The 20,156-nt window shown below is 49.5% G+C and overlaps 1 protein-coding gene across 9 annotated transcripts in view; it reads right to left on the minus strand.

Moving 5' to 3' along the window:
- ANKDD1A (ankyrin repeat and death domain containing 1A) overlaps positions 1-18,157 on the minus strand; it is a 38,191-nt gene extending 20,034 nt beyond the window's left edge. For 7 of the 9 annotated variants that reach the window (XM_045449451.1, XM_045449455.1, XM_045449454.1 and 4 more), the window contains exons 1-6: positions 18,075-18,157; positions 14,332-14,435; positions 12,196-12,294; positions 8,751-8,849; positions 3,610-3,714; positions 2,779-2,877 (exon numbers count right to left, since the gene is read on the minus strand). In XM_045449451.1, the coding sequence (XP_045305407.1) occupies positions 2,779-2,877; positions 3,610-3,714; positions 8,751-8,849; positions 12,196-12,294; positions 14,332-14,435; positions 18,075-18,108 (540 nt within the window). In that variant the 5' untranslated portion in view covers positions 18,109-18,157. The remainder of the gene's footprint in view (positions 1-2,778; positions 2,878-3,609; positions 3,715-8,750; positions 8,850-12,195; positions 12,295-14,331; positions 14,436-18,074) is intronic. The other 2 variants (XM_045449456.1, XM_045449457.1) reach the window with 2 other exon arrangements.
- Positions 18,158-20,156: the final 1,999 nt, after the last annotated feature.

The following is a 20,156-nucleotide window of genomic DNA, read 5'->3' on the forward strand; positions in this document are numbered from 1 at the left end:
TACCATTTTGTGTTAATAAATAAAAGTTAAGTTTAAAACATCCTCTCAACAACAATGAAATATCCCCTGGAAAGCTTTGTTCTCTCCTTTCTCACCTTCTCTGCAGATGTGCACACAGCTGCCTGGCTGCTGCAAGCAAGGACCAGGCTGTGGGAAGGTGGCCACGCTGTGAAGTCTGTGTTCAAAGAGACACAAAGGAAGCGGTGAGCCGTGGGGGGCCAACACACGCCCCAGGTAGCAGGACTGTGGAGACAGGGGCAGAGTTGTGTCCTCCTTCTGGGTTATAAATATCCACATCATGCTCTTTGACGGTGCAGGTGGCACAGACCCCCTAACAGAGCACTCAGCTCTCTATCTGAGCAGGGCAGGGGGGCTCAGAGGCAGGGGAGCTAGGCAGAAGGAGGCCATGGCCTTGGGCCCAGTGCCTGCCGTCTTCTCTCCTCCTGTGAGGATGCCCAGCCTGTCCACCTCTGGGAGGCCTTGTCAGCAGCTCCTCCTTGTTCCCAGTGGAACTAATCACTCTCTCAGGCTCTCAAAGCTTCCTTATCATCACAAGGCCTGTGGTGTGCCCTGTGTTGCTGCTGGGGGTGGGTGGGGGGGGGGGGTGGTTCTCAGAGGTCTACCTTAGCAGGCCGTGGGGTCCTAGCAGGAGTCAGACATTCAGTGGCCCAGAGCCTAGAGAAGCTTACTATGCCTCCTCCCTCAAAGAAATTCAAAATAAAAACACTTTTCACCTGAAAATACAAAACATAACAGGGGCATGCAATTTTAAAATCTTCTTTCTAGAATTTCTGATTGCAAGATTCTGGGTAAGCTCATCAAAGCTGGGCTTTGCTTGGTTTCCGGTTTTGGTGCTCTAGCCTTCCTGGCACCCTGAGTACAATCATGTTTTTGCCTCCTGGGTAGATGGGTCCTGGCAGGCGCAGTCCTTTACTCCTCTCTGTACTCCCAGTTCCTGGCCCACAGCCTAGTCCAGAGCGTGACCTGCTCAGCCCATGTTTCCAGAATGAAGGAAATCAGCCTGATCTGATTCTCAGGACCAAAAGGATGAGTGTGGACAGCTGGATTGAGTGCAGACCCCAAGGGCTTAGTGCCTCATGAGGCAGCTTGAAGAGAGGCAGCAGCCCAGGGCTGGACATTAGGTTACTAATTCCAAACCCAGATGAACCTCTGTCTTTGCTGTGTGACCTTGGCTAAAGCATCCCCCTCTCTGGACCTTAGTTTCCACATCTATAAAATGAGAATGTTGAATTGGCCCTTAATGGAGAACACTTCCAGTTCTAAGACCCTGTGGTGAATTTATCTATGAGCTCTCTGTCACTAACTTATAAACAGAACTCCTTTATGCTGGCCAAGCACATTAATCAGAAGATTAATAATGAAGTCGGTCCCAGGGTGCCTAGGTGGCTCAGTCAGTTAAGCTTTCGACTCTGGGTTTCAGCTCAGGTCATGATCTCACAATTTATGTGTTCAAGTCCCACTCCTAAGCCTAACAGCATGAAGCTTGCTTAGGATTCTCTCTCTCTCTCTCTCTCTCTCTCTCTCTCTCTGCCCCTCCCCCACTTGTGCTCTATTTCTCTCTCAAAATAAAAAAAACTTAAAAAAAAATTTTTTTAATAAAAAAATAATGAAGTCTGTCCCTTTGTTGGAAGCATTGTTTAGGATTTGCTGCAATATACTTGCCTAATGATTCACAATGGCCCCTGATAGGAGTCATTTGCAGGGTCACCTCTTCAATCCTCAGCCCTCCCCTCTTCTCAGATTGGTGAAATCCTGCTAATAAACTCTCCACCCTGAACGAACTGCTCCCTCCTCCGGCTCTCATTCTATTTTTGCCATAACCATAGTAGATGACTAAATCACAAAGAAAGTAAATAACCAGCAGGTGTGGGGCCACCACCACCCCCTAACTCTTCCCCTCACCCCCAACAATAGACATCCTCAGGGGCATCACAGTGCTGCTCAAAACCACTCCAGGCAGCACCACCAGCCAAAAGATGTGCCATCCTGGCTCCCCACTCTGATCACAGGTTTCCACTAGGACTGTGGCATCAGGTTCCTTGAGTGAAAAACTATGTCTTAGGGGGACGCCTGGGTGGCTCAGTTGGTTAAGCGTCTGACTTCAGCTCAGGTCATGATCTCACGGTTCGTGGGTTCGAGCCCCGTGTCAGGCTCTGGGCTGACAGTGTGAAGCCTGGAGCCTGCTTCTGATTCTGTGTCTCCCTCTCTCTCTGCCCCTCCCCTGCTCGCTCTCTCTCTCTCTCAAAAATAAATATAAAAAATAAAGAAAAAAAAAAAAACTATGACTCTTGGATATCTGTGCTTCTCACCAGCAGCACAGGGAGGACCCATAGCATGTGCTCAAGAAATGGCTGCCGGGTGAACATCAGACACTCTCTGATCCTTAAGCTGCCTGCCCCTCCAGAACACTGGAGTTAGAAGTAGGTGCAGGTAAGGGACGCCTAGGTGGCTCAGTCAGTTAAGCATCCAACTCTTGATTTCAGCTCAGGTCATGATCTCATGGCTCATGGGTTCAAGCCCCGTGTCAACAGTGCGGGGCCTGCTTGGGATTGTCTCTCTCCCTCTCTCTCTGCCCCTCCCCAGCTTGCATGCATTCGCATGCGTGATCTCTTGCACTCTCTCTCAAAATAAATAAATAAGCTTTTAAAAGAAGAAGACGAAGACGAAGACGAAGACGAAGAAGAAGAAGAAGGCAGTACAGGTAAGCCGCCAGTGCCACACTGGTCACCTCCCTCCCCTGGGACCCAGTTACAGTACCTTGTCTTTCACACTGTGCTCGCAGCCAGAGCCCACAAGGAAGTCCAGAGCGTCCAGCTGCCCATGCTCAGCAGCCCTGTGAAACGCTGTCCTTCCCAGCTGACGGGGAAGGGGAAGAAAGTGGCCCTTCTGCACCCTGCAGTGGGCACGCCCACCCTGCCCACCTAGCCAACTACTCTGGGCCTGCGGAGGGCCTCTCCTGACCCAGAAGCTCTCCCCTCCCCTTACCCTACATGCTTTCCTGGAAAGCCCACACTGAACTCTCCAACAAGATCCCACTGGGTGGGGTTCCTCCCCCACTGAAATCCTTCTGTGGCTCCCTGCTGCATACTGAATAAAGGACAGATTTCTGAGGCTTGAAGTCAGTGGAGATTTCCATGCGGGGCTCCCAACAAGCCCCCTGGCTCTCACTCCCCAAATCCCAAACCATCCAAACTCACACACAAAGGGCCCTTTTCTACCTCTAAAGCTTTAGCAATGCTCTCCTATTTATAAAACCTCCCCGCTTTCCAATCTTACCAACAAAACCCAGTTCATTAACCCAGTTCATTCACCAAATGCCACCTCTTCCAGGAAGCAGAAAGCAGTGGCTCCTTCCTCTAACCTACCTAGTTAGTCCTTATCAGAACCTCTCTGAGGGAACTGATCACGTTCCTCCTTTATCTGACTCATTTGTGCCCTAATGCCCCTTCTAGGCCCGCAGTTCCCTGAGGGAGGGTCCAGTCTGCACTACCCTCATAGCTCAAAGGATGCACTTAAGGAATGGGCAGGAGTGGCCCCAGGAGCCCCAAGCCCAACGGGAAGGACAAACAGCCTTGAGGCCACTCTTACCTTGTCAGCTTGGTCCAGGGGCACATCCTCCAGGTCTTCCATTATGAATGCGAGCACTGGCACGTGGCCTTTCTGGGCTGCACAGTGTAGTAAGGTCAGGCCGTCCTGGAAACAAGCCCAGGGTGGTCCCTACAGTCTACCAAGGAGGACCCTTCTCACCCACTGGCTGTCTCCCAAACAGTGAATGTTTGCAACCTAGAACACAGCTTTACCATGGAAACAACACAGTATATAAATGGGGAAAACCACAAGTGCCCACTCAGCCTCACAGAGCCTGGTAGGAATTGGGACGCCAGAGTTCAAATCCCAGCTCCAGCATTTATCAGCAATGCAGTCTGGTCTTGACCAAGTTATCTGTACCTCTATAAGCCTCCATTTTCTTATAGGTCAAATCAGGATAATAACCCCTGACTACCTCAGTGGGTGGCTGAGGGGGGTGGACAGCATCCTCTACAGCAAGTTTTGTTATACGCTGAAAAATAATTCGGGATGTAAGGTGAGGTTGTATAGCACTAATAGTCCTCAGAATACTACCCACCACAGGACATTGTTATAAGGTTCTAGCATCTGCTTACCTTGACACGGCCCCAAAAGAAGAAGGAGGTGACTAAGCACCCAGTGTCTGTCTCTAGGTGGTAACCTCCTAACCTTCTGGGGAGGAGTGAGAGCTGATGGGGTCTGCAAGGACTAGGAGGTGTTAAAAAGGAGAAAACAGACCCCAAATGGAGTCACCTGTGCTAAGGCCCACCCATCACCAAATCGAGACTTTAATACCTAAGCTAACTGCAGCTTCAGCCTCTCCCAGATAAGTCATCTTAGCCAGTCAGTCTGGATCTTCCTGGTCAATAATACATGGGCACCTGAGTGGCTTAGTTGGTTAAGGGTCTAATGGTTCATGAGTTGGAGCCCTGCATTGGGCTCTGCACTGACAGTGCAGAGCCTGCCTGGGATTTTCTCTCTCTCTCTCTCTCCCTCTCTCTCTTTGTCACTCCCCCATTCTCCAAATAAATAAACTTAAAAAAAAAAAACAACCACCTGATAGACCACCCCCACTATCCCCTGAAGGAAGGTGATCTTGCCTAAAACAATCCAGTCTTTGCTGGAATAACTTTTTTGCCCCACTTCCTTTTGCCTATAAAAGTCTTTCATTTTATACAGCTCCCTGGAGCTCCTTTCTATTTGCTAGATGGGATGCTGCCCAATTCATGAATCATTGAATAAAGCCAATTAGATCTTTAAATTTACTCACTTGAATTTTGTTCTTTAACAGACAGAAGTGGCCAGGGTGGGAAAAGGGGTCGGCAGAAAGATGGTCTCTTGGCTCCAGAAGCAATATTTTAGTGAGGAAGGTTTGCAAATCCTGTTTATAGCCCAGAGCTTCTACCAAGGCATTGCATTATAGCTAGATTGTTTAGAGCACTGTTTTTCAAATGGATTGCAACCATCGATAGATCATAAAAATCAACAGAATGATGTTGTACATCTTGACAGTAATTTGGATTACGCTGAAGTAAAATTTGTCAAATCCCAGTGAATATAAACTTAAGACTTGTATATTTCATTTTAAGCAAAGAAATTGAATTCTAGTGAATGTTATGCATACGGAGTATTTAGAGGGAAGTATAGTGATGTCTATAATTTATCTTGAAACACTTCCAAAATTTATAAAGAACTCTAAAAACTCATCGATGAGATATTAAACAACCCAATTAAAAAGTCATTTGGACACAAAGAAGATATATAGGTGGCAAAGAAGCATATGAAAAGATATCTAACATCATTAGTCATTATTGAAATGTAAATTAAACCACAAAGCATTTCTGACAATAGAGTTTGGGAAGGGAAAAATGCTAACACTCCAATGGAGAAACCTGGGCGACACCACTTAACCACGTGATCAAGCGTGAAATTATGGTTTATAATAAGAAATATATATTTGGGCTTGGTCCTGTTTCTGGCACATAGGTCCTAAAACCTTTGGAATTTTCCAAGTGTACAGAGCGGTTAAGACGTCTATTGTTAACGTTAATTTGGTGACAAGGGAAGCCCCAAGGTAACTGAAGACTTGGTGGGGGGAGGGGGATGGGGGACTGGTTGCCTGGGGAACCAACTAGACCAGAGGGTTGGAACTTTCAGCCCCACCCCCTGACCTCCAGGGAGGGGAGAGAGGCTGGAGGTTGAGTCAATCACCAATGGTCAAGAATTTAATCTATCCTGTCTATGAAACGAAGCCGCCGTAAAAACGGGAAAGGACCGGGTTTGGAGAACTTCCAGGTTGGTGAACTCAAGAACACATCCACGTGCCGGGTCCCATGCTCCACAAGGACAGAAATTCCTTTGTTCAGGACCTCACCCTATGTATCTCTTCATCTGGCTATTGATTTGTATCCTTTAATATCCTTTGTAATACATTTATGATCTAGTGAGTAAACTAGTTTCCTGAGTTCTGTGAGCTGCTCTAGCAAATTAATCAAAACTAAGGAGGGGGTGGTAGGACCCTCTGATTTATAGCTAATCGGTCAGAAGCCCAGGTAACAGCCTGGACTTGGGATTGGCTTCTGAAATGGGGGTGGTCTTGAGGTCTAAACCCTTAACCAGTGGAATCTGACACTATCTTTAGGCAGATAGTATTGGAATTGAGTTAAATTTGTGGGAAACCCAGTGTCCATGAAGAATTGGCTTAATTGCTTGGTGGTGTGGAAAAAAGCACATACATTGGAGTTGGTATCAGAATTGGATCAAGGTAACATCACCAGTGACAGGCCATGTTGGTACTGATAAAGTTAATTCTTATATTGAGACCTACGAAATGAAGGCTGCCCCAGTGACCTGGCCCAGGTCACAAATCTAAATCTACCTCAGCCTGCACTTACAGGAAACCTAACGTAGAACAATGACAATCTAACATACACTCTGCTGTACTAGCTCCCCTGACCCTAGAAAACAGGACCCACTAGCCTTACAAAGAAATCCCCCTAGCAGCCAATCCTGCCATTTCTGTGTTGCTGCTTTGGGGGCTCTATAAAATTCGCTCTTACCCAAAATCTCTCCAGAAGAGTGTTCAATTGTTGTGAAGGGCTGTACTCCCCCAACCCAGGGACTGTTTTCTTTCGAATAAAGGACATTAAACTTGCTACAAAGCTGCCTTTTGGGGGCACCTGGCTGGCTCAGTTGATCTTTAGGTTGGGAGTTCGAGTCCCACACTACCAAGGCCTTGCATTGGACACTCAGGAGTGCCTGGGTGGCTCAATGGCAGAGAGTTTATTTAAATAAATTATTTTTGTTTTGCCACTGGACAGTATCATATATCCCCTGACAGGAGGCAATGAGGGACACTTAACCTCTGTGGTTTTCTACTCCAAATTCCATGACCCCATTCTAATCATGAGAAAAACATCAGACAAACCCAAATTAAAGGACATTGTGCACAATACCTGACCAGTGCTATTCAAAAGTGTCAAGGTCGGGGCGCCTGGGTGGCGCAGTCGGTTGAGCGTCCGACTTCAGCCAGGTCACGATCTCACGGTCCGTGAGTTTGAGCCCTGCGTCAGGCTCTGGGCTGATGGCTCAGAGCCTGGAGCCTGTTTCCGATTCTGTGTTTCCCTCTCTCTCTGCCCCTCCCCCATTCATGCTCTGTCTCTCTCTGTCCCGAAAATAAATAAACGTTGAAAAAAAAATTTAAAAAAAAAAAAAAAAAAAAAAAAAAAAAGTGTCAAGGTCGTGAAAAACAAGGAAAGACTGAGAAATTGTCATAAAATTGGAGGAGAGTAAGGAGACAAGATGATTAAATACTTTGTAGGACATTAACAGAAAAACTGCTGAAATGTTAATACAGCCTATAGTTTGGTAAAACTCTAGATATCACCAGTGCCTGGCAAAGTAGAGCCAGGTAAACAGTGGGGGAAAAGAAAACTCCAGGGCCAAACAGAGTGTGGCGCAGTCATGGCCTGGCTCAAGGTTCCTCTACAGGTGAGATAAATACCTCCAGGGAGGTCCTCGAACAAGGAATAGAAAAGTAGTGGGTGGGACTGCTTGCAAAGATGGACACAACTATTCCTCACACCTCTGGAAACACCCAAAGCAATGGGATTGTGTACTCTTCTCATTAAGGGGGAGAATCCAATATTCTCTATCCCCTGAATCCAGGCTGGCCCTGCAAGGGGCTTCAAGCAATAAAATATGGTCGAAGTGGTATCGTGTGACTTCCCAGCCTTGGCTTCAAAAGACCATGCCACTTCCACTCTTGCATTCGCTCATCATTGCAACTAATACTAAACCTTTAAATAGAAGTTTGTAAAAATAAAAATGTCCCTTTTTTCCCCACCCTGAGTTCTAAGGATCTCCAGATTGAGACCCCCTGGCTGACAGCGTTTGGTCCAGAAATGTTTGCATTTTCATAAGGGCCAATGACCCCCTAAAAGGTGAGACACCAGTGCAGAGATCCCCAGCAGAGATCTGACTTGCTGGGGACCCTCCTCCCTCATACCACAGAGCACACCAATGAGCCGGGAGAGACTGCCAGTTTCCCTAATGTGCCAGGCACTGAGCCAGGTACTTTACACAGAGTACTGAGTTTCTCCCTCAGCTCAGAGGTGGGTACTAGCATCCCCATTTCCCCAGTGTGAAAACTGAGGCTCAGGATGCTGAAGTAATTTGCCCAAGGTCCCAGGGTTTGGTAACCAGAACTTTCCTCCTTCCACCCCACAAGGGAGACAGGGCCCAGAAGAAGAGGGGAGGAGGCCCCAACCTCTCTCATTAAATCTTCCTAACCACCCTCTGAGGGTGTTACTTGGACTCCTCCTGTGTGAATAAGGAGGCTGCCCAGAGGGCTAGGGACTGTTCCAACATGGCAGAGTGGTAAAGGGTCGGGGGCATTAGAAGAAAGAGGCTTTTAATGCTGATGGAAGAACCACCCCAGCAACTTCTCCCAGCCCCAGTGGAAACACTGAGCGTCCCAACTTCACGGGGCTGAGCTCAGCTGCGACTTCCAGAGGGTTCTCAGAAGGCAGGGGCAAGCTGGGGCAGCAGAGTCACCTGGGGAGTAGGAGGGAGCAGAGGTGGGGGCAGACCCATGCTGCAGGGGCAGGGCACAGAGGTGGCAGAGACTCCAGGAGCAAGGGGTCTGCCATCCGAGGCCTTACCTTGTTCTTGCAGTGGATCTTGGCCCCAGAGTTGACCAAGATCTGCAGGATCTGTAAGTGGCCGAACCAGGCAGACAGGAGAAGCGAGTTCATCCCAAACTGGGGGAGAGGACACAGGGAGGAGGTGAGAAGAATGTAAACAGGTATGGCTGTGCCACCTGGGCCCATGTCTGCACTGAAAATCATACAACCATAGGGACCATAAGTGCCACCCAGGCTGGGGAGCACCAAGACTTAGGAATATAAAAAAACCATGGCATTTTTTAAAAATAGGGGCTGAGACAAAATATAGAAATAGGACTTTTTAGTAAAGCCCAAAATAGGGGCTGATTATTGCAAACTTTTGTTTTTGCTAAATAAAATTTAAAAAGAAAACAGCTACCATCTATTCTCCCCATCATGTAATAAACAAGGAACATTTTAGGGATGCCTGGGTGGCTCAGTCGGGTGAGCGTCCAACTTCAGGTCGGGTCACGATCTCACAGTTCATGAGTTCAAGCCCCACACTGTCTGTGCTGTCAGCACAGAACCTGGTTTGGATCCTCTGTCCTCCTCTCTGTCTGCCCCTCATCCCCCCCTCAAAAATGAATAAACATTAAAAAAGTTCTTTAAAAAAAAAAGCAGGAACATTTTAATACAAAAAGTTGGGGAGAAACTAATTAGAGAAGATGCTCTTTCCAAATACAGCTTCATGAAAAACACACTACATTCTTCTTATTTTCTGATTTGCTGTGACTGGTAAAGACCTCACCCTGGACTGGTGTTTGAGAACCAACTGTTTGAATCTCCTACAGGACGTCCTCCAGGCAGATGGCTTAAGCCAGCAGACGCCTTGCCACCTTACAAAGACATCCACTGCACTGAAAAACACCACTCACTGTTGGAAAGTCCCTCTTTCCGCTGTACTAAAATCTGAATCCCTGGTGCCTTCCACCCCACATGCCCTTTGGAACAACTGAGAATATGTCTGGGCCCTTTTTTGATGGCGGCTCACCACCTGTTTGCAGGAGCTCTTCCCCAGCATCTGTGAAGCACTCTGAGATCATCAGAGCCCCTTCCCTGACCTCTGCTCTCATGGGTTATGCGGAAGACCCAGCACTGGGTAGAATATCAGTAATTGTGGGCTGGCTGGCTAAGGGAGAGAATGTATACTCATCCCCAGCCCCGGGCGGGTGGGGGCGGGAAGCCCACAGGAACCTGGGAATGAAAAGGATCAAGGCTCAGGGCTGGGAGAGGAGAGTCATGAGAGCCAGAGCCTCCTGTCAGTGGGAACCCCAGGGATACTTCTGCATCCTAGTTCCAAGAACTGTCCAGGACAGAGCCCTGTGGCATATCCCTAGAGACCTTCCCCCCAACAGCAGGATTTCCCTCTCTTGTCTCCCTCACCCTTCTGTTACTAAAGTAGGCATATCCATCACCTTTCTTAATTTTCAAAATACATTTATTACTATTTGCAAAGACAATAGAGAAGAGTTATAAAAGCACTCTCTCTTACTATTCTTCCTCATACCTTCTTTTCTCACTCATTCCCTCAAGGAAGAAATAAGAAATAACAGAGCACAGTGGTGACAGTGGAGGGGTCTTTGGGGGCAAAGGCCTATCGCATGACATTCCAGTATTTTATTGGGAAACTCAGACTAAGGATCCTAGATATTCTCCTTTTAAGAGATTTTTTTTAAATTTATTTATTTTTGAGAGACAGAGAGAGATATAATGTGAGGGGGGGGGGCGGACAGAGAGAGAGGGAGACACGGAATCAGAAGCAGGCTCCAGGCTCCGAGCTGTCAGCACAGAGCCTGACGCAAGGCTTGAACCCACCAACCGTGAGATTGTGACCTGAACCGAAGTCAGACCCTTAACCAACTGAGCCACCCGGCACCCTGATACTCTCCTTTTAGCGTCAGCTCTAAACGAGGAGATGGGGCAGGAGTGGGGAAGATGTTGCTGTCGCACCCCCTAGCCCCAGTTTGTAATTAAGCTCCCCCTCATGCTGGGGCCTGGGAGCAAAGAGAATCCAGGGCAAAGAAAAGTATTTCTGTTAAAGGTAAATCTCTGCAGGGAAGTTTATAATGCCTTAAAATTTATTTATTTATCTACTTATTTTATTTAATTTTTTTAACGTTTATTTATTATTGAGAGACAGAGAGAGACAGAGCGTGAGCATGGGAGGGGCAGAGAGAAGAGGAGACACAGAATCCGAAGCAGGCTCCAGGCTCTGAGCTGTCAGAACAGAGCCCGACGCGGGGCTCGAAATCATGAACTGTGAGATCATGACCCGAGCTGAAGTTGGATGCTTAACTGACTGAGCCACCCAGGCACCCCATTATTTAATTATTTTGTGAGAGACAAGGAGAATGCAACGGGAGGAGGAGCAAAGAGAGAGGGAGAGAATTCCAAGCAGGCTTTACACTGTCAGCACAGAGCCCGACACTGGGCTCAAACTTACAAACTGTGAGATCATGACCTGAGCCAAAATCAAGAGTCAGATGCTTAGACTGAGCCACCCAGGTGTCCCTTTTTTTTTTAAATTTTAGAGTGAGAGAGAGAGTGAACTGGGGAGAGGGGCAGAGGGAGAGAAAGAGAGAATCTTAAGCAGGCTCCACACTCAGCATGGAGCCTGACATGGGGTTTGATCCCACAGTGCTGGGATTATGACCTGAGCCAAAATCAAGAGTTGAGCACTCAGGAGTGCCTGGGTGGCTCAGTTGGTTGAGCATCTACTTTGGCTCAGGTCATGATCTCACCGTTCTTGAGTTCAAGCCCTGCATCCGGCTCTGTGCTGACAGCTCAGAGCCTGGAGCCTACTTCAGATTCTGTGTCTCCCTCTCTCTCTGGCCCTCCCCTGCTCACACTCTCTCTCTCTCTCAAAAATAAATAAACATTTAAAAAAATTAAAAATAATAATAATACATTAGGAGTTGGACATTCAATCCACTGAGTTACACACGTGCCCCTAAGTTTAGATCCTTAAGTGTATCCCTGTCAAATGTCATTGTCAGACCCAGCCCTTTCCTCAAACCTAGACCCTGTTATTCTTTAGTGCTCTCTCTATGCAATGTGTCACCTGCCAATTTGTTAGTAAGACTGTTAGTCTTCATTCCAGTCTCTGGTTAAAGTGTTAAAGAGCAGAGTCCCGTGGCATATCATGAGAGACCTACCTCCTGAGTATTTTACTAAAAAGTCCTTTATCAATCCACCCAATTATTTGTTCTACAGCCCATATCTCTCCCTGTTCACATGGTATCATGTGGGACTGAAAGGCTGAGAACTAAAAAGCTCTTGAAATTGGAGAGGTCCTTATGGCTGTACAGGGGAAAACTGGGATCATTGCAGTGTCACTGGCCCTTGAAGACTGAGGGGAGAGGGGTGAGGGGAGAGGCAGAGAGGCAGAGAATATGATCTCAGGATCATTTGGAAATATTAACCCGAATGAGGGGTCCCCTACCGCATCCTCATCGTCCACAGCAACCTCATGCTCCAGGAGCAGCCGCACAGCTTGCTCATGCCCTGCACCCGCAGCCCAGTGCAGGGCTACCCTGCCCACCTGCCAGGAGGGAGAGAAGAGCTGTGAGGCACCAGCTGCCTGCCTGGCCCACCTCCCCACCCCCTCCCACTTCCTTAGCTGCAATTCAGCTGGTCTGCAGGGTGGAAGGGCCTTTGCTGGCTCTAGTGACAAGAGGGCAGGGCCCCAGCCCCACTCAGGCCCCTTTCTCCTCCTCCACATGACAGCAGCTGAAATGAACATAGTCAAACACAATGACTAGACCCATCTGTCTCTCACCTAAAACTGCACAGCTTCCCACTGCTCTCGGGACAAACTCCTAACCCTAGGCCCTGTGAGGCCCTGCCTGCCACAGCTTAGAAATGCCAAACTACTCCCCCACGGCCTGTCTTTGTTCCTGCTGCTCCCTCTGCTGGACAGCCACCAGTCGGAGGATTATTGTCCTAGTCCTTGAGGGCCCCTGACTACCTGGGTCAATCCCCTTCTTCCTTCAGAATGGGCTGAAGGGGCCTGGTCCCCCACGCCTTTGTCAGACTACCCTGGAAGTTCATCATGGTCTTTGGCCTCAGCACATGTGAGCAGAACTGGGGGAATCCTCCTTCCTCCAGCTCATGACCTGCAGTTTTTAGCTTATAAGGGAACAACACAAGGAAATGCTAATTTTCTGTGTGGTCTTCCTTCCTCAAGGCTTCTGCCCACACTATCCCCTCTTCCTGTCTTCACTCAGGCTCCTGCAAAAATCCCTGGTTGCTACAGGTATGGGGGCCCCCTCAGACCCTCCACATGCTCTCAACTTAATCACAGTGGGAACGAACTGTTCATGAGACACATTGTTTAATATCTGTTCTCCCCACCCGGACTCCAAGAGGGCAGGGACTCCATCTGCACAAGTTCTGCTCTGTCCCCAGCACCTAGCACAGTGCCGGCACAGAGTAAGCCCTTCAGAAATACTGGCGGATTGAATGAATAAACAAACAAGTAAATGAGTGAATCTGGCATTAGCATCCTATCATCCTACAAGTCCATGCTTCCTTGCAAGTGTTTGCCCAGGAGCTGAGACTGAGGCTCCAATTATCAATGAAATGTGTGACCTGAGGTGACTTGTTGACTGTCTGTGCCTGCCTTGATCTATAAATAGGACTAATCCTTCCTGCCCTCCTCACCTCTCAGGGGGTGAGTGAGGACCACCAGGAAACAGGTGGATGAGCACATCAGACATCCCTGGGAATTCCTCTTACTCTTACTGGGCCCCAGGCAGGCAGGCCCTGAAGACCCAGGTCATACCCTTGTCGTGTCACCCCAGACAGAGCAGCCTCTGCTGCAGGCAGGAATCCTACATCCAACCCTTTCAGCCTCCGCTGACCTCCCACCCAGGCTGACATCCCCCAAGACAAGCCTGGCAGCCAGAAGCCCCAAGGTAGGGAAAAGCTACCCTGAGTGGCACCCAGGACTATCCCCAGGGCTCCCCATCAGAAGGAATGGCTTTTCTCTGTCTCCTCCCCCAGCGGGGCTATAGATCACCCCATCAGCAGCCTTCCCTGAGGTCTGATCAGTGGGCTAGGTCTGCCTCCCTGTCTGGTCTTTGAGCCTCCCAGGACCTGCCTGGGCCCATAGTGGGCTTTCAGAGATCTAAACTAAATTGCTTCCTCACACATGCTCAGCCTGTCTTGGTCTGGCCTTTCATGGTCTTGAACCCCTGGATTTCTGACCATAGGCATCATTTCATCTTTCTCCCTCCAGTCTTCTGCCCCTATCTGCCTATCTGTCAGCCTCTGATTCCTGACCTTCAACCCCCCTGCCCTCCTGACTCTAACCTTTGTTCCTTGTGTGTGCCTTTCAGGTGGGGGATGGGGATTGAGCGCGTGAGTTCTCAAATTGCCCAAGCCTGGCTAGGAATCCCTGACTTCAGAGAGGCCCCAGAGACCTTAAGCCAAAGTGGACAATCTGAGCCTCCCCCAAGTAACATATGCAAATGCTCCTGCCTCCGGCTCCAGGAACTGTTCCTCCTGCGTGGAGGTGTCATCATGCAGGCACTATTCCTATCCAGGCACCCTGATTTGGAAGAGCCCCTTTACGAACGTGGTTTCTGGCCCTGATGTTGACTTTCCTCTCGATCAGTTCCTTCATCCTTCCGACGTTGTTCCGACGGGCAGCTTCATGGAGCTGCCTTTCCAGAGGAAGCACTAGGGGCAGAAAAGGGGATATGGAATGAGGGGGAGAGCACCCCACACTGCATACAGAGGAGAGGTGAACAGCTCCTCCCTGGCCCTGAACGTGTCCCAGACAGGGGGTCTTCCAGCTGGAAATGGTGGCAGGGATGCCTCTCCCCCCTTTTAGGGGACGTCCCCAGACAAGCTGCTTTTCTTCACTAACTCAACCCATGTCCACACAACCAGGACTCAGCAAAACCCTAAAGATGGAACAGCACGGCAAGACCATCCACAGGAGCCAGGTGTGTGCCTGTCATGGCCCTCAGAGGTGCCCCATCATCCAGTTTTCACGACCCTAAGAGCAGCTCTTGAGGAAGGGAATGGAATTCATTCCCACTGGAGTTGATGACTACCTTTCTATGGCTTTGTCCAGTGAAGAAGCAACCAGGATTTACTGAGCCACCTACTTCATCAGGCACGGGCAAGGCCAGAGGCATATTACCCGGCTTCTCTGTCCTCGTCCCTCCATCTCATCTCTCTTCATCCCCAATCCTAACCAGCTGTTGCCTCCCAGCTGTGGGGCCCACCCTGATTTGCCTTCTCTCAGGGCTCCTCTTGCCTCAATGCTGCACCATCATCTCAGACTAGAGGGAGCCTCAGAGCTCCCCCTGCTGGTCTCCTGCCATTGGCAGCGATGGGCTCTGCTCAGAGGGGTGGTGGCCAAGCCAGGAGGACCCAAGCCTGGTGATGTGGTCCAGGGCACCTCTCACCAGACCCCCACACTGCTGTCATCCTGACTGCTCTTGTCTTGTGAGGATGTCTGGTGTCCTTGGCTGGACTGCAAGCTCCTTGGGGCCCTGGCCACATCTGACCCTTGCTGACCCACCTACAGCTCACAGCAGGCCCAAAGCTGGGCATAAGGAAGAACCCATAAGATTCTGCTTCTATCAGTGAGACAAAAATCCTCAGACTAATAGATACCTGTCCCTCCTCCAGAAAGGTTTAGATACACTAGCACAAGGCACAAATATTTGCTGGCCCTTTGCACAGTCATCACAGGGCAGGTAATCTGTGGTTTGATTGCCCCCAAACCCACATCATCCTACATGTTTGGTCCAATGTGAATGTCCAGATCTAGCCCATTGGTGTATCCAGGGACAGGTGGCCAGTGACTTGTTAGAGAAGACTGGAAAGCACTGAGGTGACAGGCCTGCCATCAATTTGCTTTCCAGATATGGAAGAGGGTCTTGTGCTTTCCTGGGCCTCATAGATAAAACCTAAGGACCTTGGAGCTGCTGCCCTTGGGCGATCACATGGCCCTAAGTTCAGCTCTGAGTCACTTCCCGGCCATGTGACTTGAGTTACTTAATTATCCTGTGCCTCAGTTCCCTCATCTGCAAAATGGGGAATGTGTGCCACCCTGTAGGGTTATTGTAATGATTAGATATAAGATATGAAAAGCCCCTAGCATGGTATCTGGCAAATAGAGCCATCATCATCATCATCATCACTATTATTTCTCCAAGGCAAAGGGGTCAGAGAATAAATTCTGGTGGCCAAAGACATGGAAGTGGTAGGGCCTCCTTCACTCAGGGCTCTCTAAGCCTATGAAATCCCAACCAAAGAAAGCACCTTTCCTACCTGCCCCCCTGCATTATTTTTCTCTATAGCACCCCTCACCACAGACATATGCTATACTTACATATTGATGAGGTTTATTGTCTGCTTCCCCCATTATAAGCCCATGACAGGGGAGGTCTTATTTGTTAATTGCTGAATCCCCAAATTCAGGCCTTGGCACACATTTGTTGAATGAATGAGTGACATACAAATCATTAAAACTCTTCACAGGCATTGGAACCATAAGATGTTGTCCCAATTAAGACTCATTAGTCCCCTGGAAAATCAAACCACAAGCTCAAGTAAATGGCAGGAAAGAGGCTTTGAGGGAGAGGCAGCTTCAGGTCAATATTGCAGGGGAGTGGGGAAAACACCATCTTCCAAGTGTGGTCTCCACTGCTAGCTCCACCCTTTCCCACCCCCAAAGGGGATGCCTTTCTTAAAGGTGAGAAGAGGGCTCTTCTGGAAGAACCCTTCTCAGATCTCAAACACCTCCAAAAGCACTAGGTCCCGAGCTTTTGTTTCCTTAACCTCTTGGCTGAACAACACCATGATCCAAGTTCAGGAAAAAAAGTTGGCACTTTAGATGTGAGTTTAGAGAAGCTGGGGATCTAGTACCCAGTCTGCTACTTTGTAGCAGCAGGTTCCTAAGGCTAGCCATGTGACCCTCAAAGGCCTTGGTTTCTTTGGTTGTAAAACTGCAGAAGGGTGAAGAAAGGTATCTGTAGAGATCCCTTCCAGCTCTGACTCCCTTTCTCTTAGTGGAAGCCTACAGGTGGCCTTTTATTTTTTTTTTTAATTTTTTTTTTAATGTTTTTATTTATTTTTGTGACAGAGAGAGACAGAGCATGAGCAGGGGAGGGGCAGAGAGAGAGGGAGACACAGAATTGGAAGCAGGCTCCAGGCTCTGAGCTGTCAGCACAGAGCCCAACGCGGGGCTCAAATTCACGAACTGTGAGATCATGACCTGAGCTGAAGTCGGATGCTCAACCTACTGAGCCACCCAGGAGCCCCTACAGGTGGCCTTTCAGTGGCTTGTTTGTGTCAGCAAACAGCCAAGGGTCTGAATGGGAGCAAGCAGACCCTGCATGACCCCAGTGAAATCAAGCCTAATCTCTTTACCATCCACTTCAACCCATGCATCCTCTTTCTGGCCACATCAAATATACACTGTACCCTGGCCTGGGAGACCTTCCCCATGATGCATGGTCTGCCCAGAATTCCCTCCCCCACACACGAATGCTCCATTGCTGTACATTCTTTGAGGGTGGGTTCAAGAGATCCTCTGACCCAGGTAGAACCCTGCACCCTTTGAAACAGCACCTTGATAGAGCCCCTTAACCCAGTGTGAGGACATTGGCACAATCTTTCTCTCTCCCCCTCCCAGGGTGTGCAGCCAAAGCCTCCCAGGCTGGCTGATGCCCACATGGATGCTGTCCGGCCCAGAGACACTGGCACTGAGCACACTCCTTGAGCAAGACTCTCAGGTGCCCTCATCCCACCTGCAGCACACCACAGCTCCCCTCCTGTGGGTTTCATTTTCCCCATGTGCTATGGTCTTCATTCCCCAACCAATCTCAACATTCTGGCAGAGCTGGGGCCTTCAGCATTTCTACCACTTAACGGCTGTGTGACCTTGGGTAATGTATTTAATCATCCTGGGCCTCAGCTTTCTCTTCTGCAAAATGGCGATAACAATATGTCTTACCCATAGGGCCTCTGTGAAGATCAAATAACATGCCTGTCCTGGCTCTTCCCGGCACACAAAGTAAGTACTCAATATAGGATCGCATAACCATCTTATTTCTAGCTAATGTCTCCACCGCAGCAGCTCCCTGCTCTCGGGACCGATGGCGCCGCCAAGTCCCAGACGCGCAGCCAATGCTCCCCCCACCCCGGTGTGCGTTCCTCTGGGTGCCACAAAGAAGCCCGCGACCGAGGTGGCCACGAGGACAGCGCCAATCGCAGGCTTGGTCGCTCCCCGCGGGGGTTCGGGGATCCTCTGGGCTCTGCCCGCGCCCGCCCCCGGGTCCCGCGGCGCGGCTGACTCACGGCCGTCGTTCTCCCACGCCGGGGGCTCCTCCATGCCGCCGCTCCGCAGCTCGGGCGCGCGCCTCTGCCCCACCGCCCGCCGCCCGCCGCGCGTCCGCCTGGGCGCGGCGCCGCGAGCGGAGGGAAGGGGACGCTGAGTTGGGGTCGAAGGGCATGAGTTCCCAGGAGCGCCAGGGTGCGCGCGAAAGCCGCTGCTCCGGACCCTTCGGTCCCTCCTGGCCCTTGAGCATGATGTGGGCGCAGCTGCACATCACCTACCCCCGTCCCCATCCCCGACCAGGCTGCAGGTGCCTCCTGGAGCTCCCTCGACATCCCATGCCGATGTCCCCGCGCCTTTCACATCCAAGTCTGGGGGGTCGGGGCCACACTGGGCTCTGCAGGTCTCCGTGGACGTGGGGGGGGGTGGCTGTCCCAGCCTCCAGGCCCTGGACATTCGTGCAAGGCCTCTGGCAGGCCCCATCCTCAAGACTCTGGAGCCTGCTCAGCTGCCCGGAGAAGCTAAAAGACTCCAAGAACTTAGGCGGGCATTTAAGGAACAGACACCCCAGCAAGCCTGTAAGCATATGAAGAGATGGTCAGATTATTTATGATCAGAAAAATACAAGTTAAAATGACAATGAAATATAATTTTCAATTAGACTGGCAAAATTAGAAAGGTAGATGTTGGTAGATAGGGGAATGAGGAGCTGTGACAGTCAGGTGGACTGCTGGTGGGAGTACCCTGGGGCAACCATTCTGGAAAAACAGTCTGGCAGTAATGAGGGAAACTAAACACAGCGAACTTTGGCCCTAAAATGCAGCTCTTTCTCTTACAGCCTCAGAAAAGGACATGTAAAAGGATGTTCTTTGCTGTGTTGTTGTTTTGTGGTTGCTGGGAGTTGGAGGTGACTTGAGGGTCAGCATTGAGGGAGTGGATGGGTAAAATGTGGTAGTATACAACCAGAGATATCAGTGTGACGCCTCCGGATTGGGTGGGGGCTGGGGGCACAGACCATGAAAGAATTCACTCAAGGCAGAACAAAAGAGATAGAAGTTTCTTGGATACACTGCAAGGGAGCAGGGGGCAGGACAACAAAGGAGAGACTGCAACAAGGCGATGGGCGGGGAGGGTATAGTTATAGGGTGGAATGAGGGAGTATGGGAATATATGGAATTTTCCCCTTTTTTGATAACTGTGCCTGGTTGTATACAAGTAACCCATTGGTCATTTAGGGCTGTTTCGAGGTGGGTCACTTAATGAGCCTGTTTGTATTCAGCCTGGTGGTCACTGTGGGTCCTTTTGCCTTGCTCAAGTTTCCATTGCTCAAGTCTGTTACCTAAAAGCAGCCTCTACAACCAGGTGTGTTCATAGCAACAGGGATTCAAACAAACATCCAGTGCTGAGCTGAAAAAGTAGAACCCAATGAGACCCTTAACACAATACCAATAAATGCATGCACACAAGACAATACAGATTGGAAAGACACAAACAGAAAGATACACATTAAACATCAGAACGGGTGGCATATCAGACCCCTGAGGGACTGTCCATGTCTTCTCTTCTTTGCCTTTTTGGCTTCAAAGCATTTACAGCCCCTTTAGATTTAGGGATAGTGAAGTCCCAGGCATCTCTACCCCAAGGCAAAAAGCTGTTACTAGTTCTGGGATCAGAGAAGGAAGAATATATTTTAGTCGTTAGTGTAGTTCAGGAGGGCTTCCTGGAGGAGGAAGTATTGGGGATGGCTTTTGAAAAATAACATAATGAAAATAGCTAATAATTAATGAGCCTCAAGCTAAGCGCGTTGTGTGGATTATCTCATTTTGTCTCCCAAACCACCCTATATGAAATGGGCATTACCATTTTATGGAAGAGAAACTGAAGCACAAGAGGGTAAATAACTCTCCCTACCTCACATGGGTAAATGCTGGAGCCAGGGTGGTCTGATTCAAGAGCCAGAGCAGGAGCATCTGGCGGGTGGAGAGGACTCTGATGGAGTCAAAGCACTGACAGCAGGCAGTCAGTCACTCTCTAAGCCCTGGCTTCCCAGATGGATGCAGAAGTGCCAGGGAGCAGTTGGCTGGCATGACTGTCCACCTGCCATC

This window comes from Leopardus geoffroyi, chromosome B3 (assembly GCF_018350155.1).
Source record: "Leopardus geoffroyi isolate Oge1 chromosome B3, O.geoffroyi_Oge1_pat1.0, whole genome shotgun sequence".
Taxonomy (NCBI): Eukaryota; Metazoa; Chordata; class Mammalia; order Carnivora; family Felidae; genus Leopardus; species Leopardus geoffroyi.